The 9061-nt window shown below is 44.1% G+C and overlaps 1 protein-coding gene across 1 annotated transcript in view; it reads right to left on the bottom strand.

The window, feature by feature from the left end:
• Window positions 1-8580, bottom strand: part of F11R (F11 receptor) — a 21285-nt gene extending 12705 nt beyond the window's left edge. Inside the window, exon 1 of the mRNA XM_008580236.1 lies at window positions 8452-8580. Within this exon, the coding sequence (XP_008578458.1) occupies window positions 8452-8512 (61 nt within the window). The 5' untranslated portion in view covers window positions 8513-8580. The remainder of the gene's footprint in view (window positions 1-8451) is intronic.
• Window positions 8581-9061: the final 481 nt, after the last annotated feature.

Here is a 9061-nt window from a genome sequence, read left to right as displayed (position 1 = left end):
ATTAGGGCATGCCCTAATCCAATCTGACTGGTGTTTTTATGAGAGGAGACAAGGACACACAGAGATACCAGAGGTGTGCATACACAGAGGGACATCCATGTGAAAAGACAGCAAGGGGGGGGGGGCCATCTGCAAGCCAAGGAGAGAGACGTCAGAGGAAACCAACCCTGCCAGTACCTTCATCTTGGACTTCTAGCTTCCAGAATGGTGAGAAAATAATTTTTTGTTGTTTAAGCTACCCAGTCTGTGGTATTTCATTATAGCAGCCCTAGCAAACTAATACAATGGTCTAAGCTAAGCATCAGCAGTGGACATTCTGGTGGAGTCCCCGGTGACTGCAGCCTTGACTTAAGAAGGCAAGATAGGGCCAGCCCATGGTTCACTCGGGAGAGTGCGGTGTTGATAACACCAAGGCTATGGGTTCAGATCCCTATATAGGGATGGCCAGTTGGCTCACTTGGGAGAGCGTGGTGCTGACAATACCAAGTCAAGGGTTGAGATCCCCTTACCGGCCATCTTTTAGGAAAAAAAAAAAAAAAAGAAGGCAAGATTACATTTCTGCACAATGAAAGAATCATCATAAGCTTTACCTTTACACAGCTTATCCTATACTCTTAATTCATCATATCTGGATTCTAAACACATATTATTAATCATAACCAAGAAAATCGCTGAATAAAATAACAATAGCAGCTAACATTTATTGAATACTTACTATATGCCAGATATTCTTCTAAGCTCTTTACTAGTTAATTCATTTAATCCCTGAAATAATGCTATTAGATACTATTAGAGATAGATACTATTATTGTTCTCATCTTAATATGAGTTAACTCGAGCACAGCAATTAAGTAATTTGCTCAAGGTCACAAAGCTAGTAGGTGGCAAAGCTAAGATTCTAACCCAGGTAATCTGGTTCCAGTACATGATACTATATCGACTACCACAACTATGCAAAAAATACTTATTGCCATCCCAAAAGTGAAGGTAGATTGTTTGAACTGGCATAGAAATATGTCTAAAATATAAAAATGATAGAGTGTGATACTATTACAACGATAGAGTGTGATACTATTATTATAAACAATAAAAATAACCAAGTATATGTATTAAAAAAAATCTCTAAGAACAGACTCCAAACACTTGACAGTGCATATTATCTGAGAGATGAGAACACAGGCAGCTTTCCTATTCTGTGTTCCACATTTCTGTAATAAGCAATTATGCAGCCTTACAACACCAAGGTCACAGGTTCAGATGCCTGCAAAAGCCAGCCGCCAAAGGGGAAAAAAAGCAATTATATATTAAGTATTGTAATTTAGAGAAAAAGGGAGTGGGAAAGAGGAATAAGAAAAGAAAAAAAGATCGGACAGATCACAAGAAGGAAAGAAAAATGAAACAAAGCCAAAAAGGAGAGGCAAACATAACAGCCAAAAAAAAAAAAGAGGAAAGATATAAAGAATAACAGGAAATATCCAAATGGTGGTGAACCAGGAAGCAAAACTGTTTAAATAAAACTTTAAAGGTGAAATGAGGTAACAGATGAGTAAGAAATACGAGATTACTGCACCACCAAAATCCTGGAGAGCATATGAGTCAGATAAATTTCAAGGAGAAAAAGGGCAGAAGGAAGGGCTGGCCCGTGGCTCACTCGGGAGAGTGTGGTACTGATAACACCAAGGCCAAGGGTTCGGATCCTAAATAGGGACAGCCAGTTAGCTCACTGGCTGAGCGTGGTGCTGACAGCACCAAGTCAAGGGTTAAGACCCCCTTACCGGTCATCTTTAAAAAAAAAAAAAAAAAAAAAAGGCAGAAGGAAACCAGAGCACAGGTAACCTGGAGACACTATGGTTGAGAACAAGGTAGGTGGAATGGCATAGGGGTAGGAAATGGAAAAGAAGGCGAGTTAGGTAAAGAGAAGGGGACGTGGTCAAAATAAGCACAAGACATTAATAGCTAAATCAATCCCCACATGTTTCCATACACTTCAGAAGAGAATCACTATGTATCTGAATAATAAAACAACTGCAGCAAATTGTATCTTCCAAAATAGCCACACCTATCTGTGTATTTACTCCATCTACATGCTTTTCTCACACTGTGACTGAGGCAGAGTCTAAGTTCCCTTCCCTTAAATCTGGGCAGTGTCCTGTGACGGCTGATGGAGTTAATGGTGGAAGTGACATACTGAGCCCTCACATTAAGGTTAGTGCCTAATATGCATTTTCTCATTAAATTCTCACAAAAACTCTATCAGACAGGTACTATTGTTATTACCCATTTTACAGATGAGAAAACTGAGGCTTAGAACAGTTGCCCCAAATCACATGGCTAAAAATAGCAAGGTGGAAATCTTAACCCAAGTCTGCCTAATTCTGAGGCTCCAAAGCTATTCTGCTATACTTTAAGATAAGCAAGGAAATCCTATCTATCCTTCAAGGTCCTTTTCAAATGTCCCTTGATTCATTATGCCTTCCCACAGTCAAAATTAATTTCTCCCCTGTGTTCAGGAATATAGCCTAATAATCAAAGGTAATTTTAAAAATTTATATATAAGGACAATTTAATGTTATTAGTACAGCAAAGAAAAAAAACCCTAAATGTCCAACAAAAGGTGAACAGTTAATTAATTATGGAATAGCCATCCAGTAGAATACCATAGAATGGATCTTGTTTAAGTCATATTTTGCCTAAAGTATACATACATACCACACATTAATTCACAGATGACTAGAATGAAACATCACTAATAAGGTTTATCTCTAGATAGTAAGATTAAATGTGATTTTACTTTCTGTCTCGTCCTCTGTATTTTCCCATTTTCCTACTTTCAGCATGTATCACTTTATTATTTTTTTTGTATGTGTGTGGCTGGAGGGAATGGCATCCATTCCCATGGCCTTGGTGTTATAAGGCTGGCTCTAACCAGCTGAGCTAACAGGCCAGCCATATAACTTTTTTAATAAAAAATTTATCTTTTTTAAAAGTTACTATCTTCCCCTCTATACTGCCAAAACACTTTTCTTCTTCTTTGATAACAGCCCCTGCCACACTCCGCTCTGTATTCTACTTAGTCCATATGTGTCTGTAGTTTCTTGGGAACAGAGGAACAAGTTCCCTTCATATCCTCCTCGGCTGCTAATTCTGTCTTTGCTTAGAGGAGATATTCCATGAAACTTGCTGAAGCACTGCTGGGATGAGAAGGTGGTCACACAGGGTGGAGGCCTCCAGACACCTAACAGAACCCACGCACAACCATCCCTTGTACATGAGGGGCCAAACCCACAACAGAAAACTACTTCCTTCCACTGCTTTATTAAGATACCCTTTGTTTTCTCTATATATCCTGTTAATTATTAGAGTTTTCCTTAAGTTGCTTTTGTGTTGTGAGTTTGTCTGAATTTTTTTTCTCTCTCTTTTTTTTTTTTTAAAGATGACCGGTAAGGGGATCTCAACCCTTGGCTTGGTGTTGTCAGCACCACGCTCAGCCAGTGAGCCAACTAGCCATACCTACATAGGATCCGAACCCGTGGCCTTGGTGTTATCAGCACCGCACTCTCCTGAGTGAGCCATGGGCTGGCCCTTTTTTTTAAAAAAAAAAAAAAGGAAGGAAAAAGAGGGAAGCCAGCTAACCAGTCTCTCTGGTTTTCTCTAAGAATTCATCCAAACTTCCCCTCCTAACGCCACCATCTACAGCATCCCCACAGTTTATCTAGTCCACTGTATATGCTAATTGTTACCAGAACCTCTGGCTCCCCTCAGAGCTCCTTCACAGCAGGTGTTATTCATTCTCCTCCCACCCCCAATCTCTAGCACAGTGCTCAGAACACAGTAAACATCAGTGTTTATTGGATTAATAAATGAATTTTAGATCACAGTGTTATAACACCAAGGTCAAGGGTTCGGATCCCTGTACCAGCCAGCCGCCAAAAAAAAAATAATAATAATTTGACATTCCAATACAATTAGAACCAGAACCTAGGGCTTCTACGCACAGTGTGCCCTTTCCTCCCCACCACTCGCCCTGTAGAGACTGAACTAGCTCCTATAAAGGTTGGCCTCCCAGTAAAGACCAGGAGGCACTACTGGGCCAGGGAAGATCTACAGCTGGCAGGCCCTTTCTGGAAATTGGGATGGAACAGATAAGGAATGCGTGGGCAAGAGGAAGGCTCTGTGAGCCCAATAACAGGCTGGGCTATGTCTAAACAGCCATCCCTGGCTGCACTTTCAGTGACGTCCATCAGCTGGCTCGGCCCTCTGAGGAAGGCAGGAAGCGGTAATAGCAGTGTCTGACAGGAGCGCTTGCTTTCACTCCATCACTCCACCTGCTTTTTCTGTCAGCAGAATTTCCAGTTCTACCTGCTCAGCTCCACCCCCCCCCACCCATCTCCCCCCTTGCAGGGGAAGGTTATGCCTCCCTGCCCAGGACACACTCCAGGGGCCTAGCATCAAACTTTCTGCCAGCCAGCTGCTCCCTCCTGTTCCACCCCTACGTTGTGAAACAAATGACACAAGCTGGACTTTGGACAGAAACCCTGCTTATCAGGGAGTCCCAGGCAGATGAACTCTGGGTGTACAATGCCTGGAAAACCCCAGTATGCACTCGCACTGCTTGCCACAACCCCCTGACAATACTGGAACCTGTTCCTCAATTACATTTGATGAGTGGTTGTCCAGGTCTTTCCTGAACCTCTGAAAAGGAAATAGGTTTGAGTTTAGAGGTCCCCAGGGTTTCTCCTCAAAGCTAACAGATATGAAAAACAAGACCTATTATTTTCTAATCTATCACATAAAACTTGTGTAGCATTTAAATCTACCTGTGGATGGGTGGGTGGGGGTGCAGGCCAGGGAATCCTAACATCCAGGGTGACAACCCCTATAATACCAATATGAAAAGATCTCCAGGATATATTACGTAAAATAAGCAATAGAATATATATAGTATGCCTCCTTGTGTAAGAAAAAGGAAAAAAAACAAACAATATTTTTATATAAACTTGTATCTGTATCATGCAATACTAGAAAGATATGTAAGAAACTATGGGGGGTATGGGGTGAACGGGAACTAGATGGGAATAAGACACCCCACCTTTTGATACATTTTGATTCTCAAACCACATCAACTAACTAAACTGTTCTAAATAAATACTTTTTAAATCACAGCATCTCTACCCAAACCAGAGCTGGGCTGGAGACCACTAATAAGCCCTGATCACAAAGGAAATGAAAAGAAACAACATGAGGTCAAAGTGTTCTGGAGCCGGAATAGAAAGACTTAGGTACTGGAATTACACTACGACTCATTTCCTAGTTCCAGCTATTACCAGTCACTAGTTTTTTAGTTTCGAGGGAACAATTCTTTCCTGGGAGTAGAGGAAGAGTGACTCACCAATCTACAGTTTTGAGGTAAATGTGACCCTGAAGAGCAAAGCTAGAAAGGCTTGAGTCAGAAAACATCAGCAGGAAACACCAGGCCTCAGAGACTGACCCAAACACAGGGCAGCAGTTCCTCCCTACCAGAATGCCTCAGTGGGGGAGGGAGAAAAAGCCAGCATTCCAACCCAGGTTTCCCTTCTTCCCCCGTGGTTACACCAAAAGTTGACCTATCCATATGCTAAGCAGAAATGCCTCTCCCTGCATGGGAGACAGCTGAACCTTTTCTAAGTACAGGTTCTCTAGGGAAAGGGAGTCTAGCACTGTGGGTCACCAGTTTTTCTGTTCCCAAGCCCAGCTCTCCCAGTGTCTAGCCTCCGGATCCCTGCCCCAGCAGAGTCAGGCTTTCCTCTCCACTAGCTTTCCCATGCTGGGGTGCTGGGGTTGGGCCTTTGCTTTACTTGTCCATTGTACCTTGCCCTTCTTCCTCCCCGATGGCACAGCCCCACAGTGAGGAGCAGCTGGGGGGGGTGGGAGAAAACACATGGGCAACTGTATACACTTCAGACAACCCAGGGACACAGGACAGACTAGACACCCAAAAAAAGAGCCCCTACTTTTTGACTCTTGTTACTTGGGATCTCCCTGCTTCTTCTGACCTCCTCTACTGGGGACAGCATTCTTTCATCCTCACAAAATCTGAAGGGGATAATAGCTGCCCAAGAATAATCCCTTCCTATATACACGTAATGTAGCTATTATCTCAGTTGATCCTCATGACAAGGGTAGGACAATTATTATTACTCTTCTTTTACAGATGTAAAGACTGAGTTACTAGCCTAAGATTACAAACAAGGCAGAGAGGGAGCCAAGCTAGAACCCAGATGGGGTGGCCCGCCTCCCATTTCCATCTTCATTTGCAGTAACCATATCGCTCCCAGCCAGGGCTAGCCAATTTAAAAGTAACAAGGTCAGTTCCTCCATCACCTAGACATGTTGCTTCCAATGACCCACTGTCCTGCCAGATTAAAAGCAACATCATCCTAGGCTCCCTCTGAACCACTGTTGCTTGGCTCACTGAAGACATTCGAAGCCCCAAAATGGTGCTATCACAACCCTGTCAGTGTTTGCAATTATTGTGGATTATTACAAATAATATGGGAAATTAGGGAGAGAGAAAATGAAGGAAGAAGAGACTGGGAAAGGAAGCAGGTCCAGGAAGATTATAAGCCTCACAAATACTGTCACTGTATTTACACTGTCACTGACAAAAACTGTTAGAAATAGAGTCACTGACACAGAAGAAAGTTCTAAGTTTCAGGGGGAAAGTACTGGTACAGTACAAGGGTTGGCAAAGTCTTTAGTACTGAGTACCACATTGAACTAATAAATGACTATGGTTAGAACTACAACTAGCAGTTCTAAGACACAGGCAGAAATAAAATAGGCGAGAGGGAAAAAAGGGAAATTTAAGAAAAAGGGAAACGGAAGAGTAGAATGAAGGGGAGAAGTGAGACAAGGTCTAAGACACAGGCAGAAATAAAATAGGCGAGAGGGAAAAAAGGGAAATTTAAGAAAAAGGGGAACGGAAGAGTAGAATGAAGGGGAGAAGTGAGACAAGGAAGAACCTATCGGGAAAGAAAAAATCTTAAAAGATAAGGAAGACAGTAGATTCTGAAGCAGTATCCCAAAGACTTTTGTGCCATAGGGTGACTGAGATGCTTGATCAGGAATAGAAAAACGAGAAGCAAATCAGGAGGCATTGGTTCTGTTCCCAGGTTCCACCTCATCCGCTTGTCAACCTGGAAAAGTCATTTCCCCTCTTTGTGCTTGCTTCCTTCTCTGTACAATAGGAGAGGATTAGACTGGCCTCCAGTCCAGTCCACCCTAAGGGTTTACATTTTTGTGATAAAGGACATGGGAGTGACCAATCCATCTATGGGGGCAGGGTATCTATTTCCACCCTTCAAAAACTGAGCAAAATGAATTGCCTTCTTAAGACATTAGTACTGATAGTAATAGTTCATTTCTTTTACACTTCCTAATATATGAACCCTGAGGGAAAAACTGAGACTCACACAGAACACATACTGATACAACTGTCCACATAAGCACACACACAGACACTCAAAAGTCAGATAAACATACAGGTGCTGACACAGGTTGACTAAGCCACAAAAGAGCCGACCACACAGCCCCGCACAAACACACCTAGAGACAGAGGCATGCCCCAGCAAGTGAGCCTCACTGTTCCTCAGGAAAGGGAGTTTACAAAGAAACAAAAACTCTCACACAAGGCCAGGGGGAGGGCAGAGTTGCGGCTCTGAGGAGAATCCAACCAACCAACAGACACATCCTCCCCCTGGGAACAGTCACTCAGTCAACGACATTTATTAAGAACTCTTGAAGTAGTTATTCCAGAAAGGAACTTTGAATGCTGTGCTCTGAGAAACTTCAAATTTCAATTGCATTTCCTCTTCAGACTCTGCACCCAGACACTTTTCCCAGAACAACCACAGCAACCCAAAGATTCAGAGGAGCTAGAAAGTCCTTCAGCAAAAGCCAGGGAAAGACTTCACCCCATCCCAGCCCACCTCCATTAGACTTTCTGCGAGGACCCGTAAGGAGCTTCTCTTCTCTTGGGTCGGTCGTGGATGTTGGGTGCGTGTTGGAGGGACAGGATCGCCCTGCCCAGGTGCGTGTGGAGGGGGATGGTTGGGTAGACGTACGTGGAAAGGGTGCTCGCGCCCGCCGGCCCTCACTCGTAAATGAGGATGGGGGAGAGTGGAACCAGCCCTCCCCGGTATTTTGGGTGTGTGCGCGGAAGGGGCAGCTCCCCCCCAGTGGGTGTAAGTGGGGGGGTCACAACTCCCCGGTGTGGGGGAGGGGAGCCAGCCATTCACCCGGGTGCGGGGGAGGGGAAAGGAGAGAGAGCGCCAGAAGTGGACGTGCGAACTAGGAAGGTGCCGCAGACAGGTTTCTGAACTCCTCCCCTCCCGCCGGCAAGGGGCGTGGGAAGCGCTTCCCTCCAGCCTCTGACCGGACCCACCGATTCCTCCCTCAACTCCGGGAACTTACACAGGATCGCCGAGGTAGAGAGAAACAACAGTTTCCTCCCGGCTTTCGCCTTTGTCCCCATCACGATTCGGATACGACAGCACCCGTCTCCGGAGCTCTGGGAACAGGCACAACTTCGCGCACCACAGCCCGGGGACTGAATATGAATAGGAAGGCAGAAGGCAGCAAGAGATACATGCATACAAGGGATGCATACAGCTGATAAACTTTAGTGCTTCAGCCTCACGTGTTGAAAGTTAGTTATGAGGAACAGGAACAGGGAAGGAGAACTTTAAAGGGCCAGGTAATGGGTTGGAACAGCTTATCAGGGTTATGAACCAAACAGTTAATGAGGAAGAAAGAGGAATGTTCTCTGAACAACAATCAAGCCAGAGGGCATGGTTATGTCATGGGCCAGATCAATTTACTTCCAGGATTCTGTCTAACTCTGATCAGGGATAAGCTGAAAAAGCAAAGGGTGTAGGTTAGCAGGCCAGGAAGGGGACTAGAAAACTAATTTGTGGTGATAGAAGATAGAAAGTGGTTGCCTAGAAAGGGAGTGGAATTGACAGGAAAGGAGCACCTAAAGACATTCTGCAGATTTCAGTGTTCTAGATCTTGTTTAGGGTAG

Source organism: Galeopterus variegatus, unplaced genomic scaffold (genome assembly GCF_000696425.1).
Source record: "Galeopterus variegatus unplaced genomic scaffold, G_variegatus-3.0.2 Scaffold2044, whole genome shotgun sequence".
Taxonomy (NCBI): Eukaryota; Metazoa; Chordata; class Mammalia; order Dermoptera; family Cynocephalidae; genus Galeopterus; species Galeopterus variegatus.
Note: the sequence above shows the minus strand (reverse complement) of the source record. Positions and strands in the feature narration are given on the sequence as shown.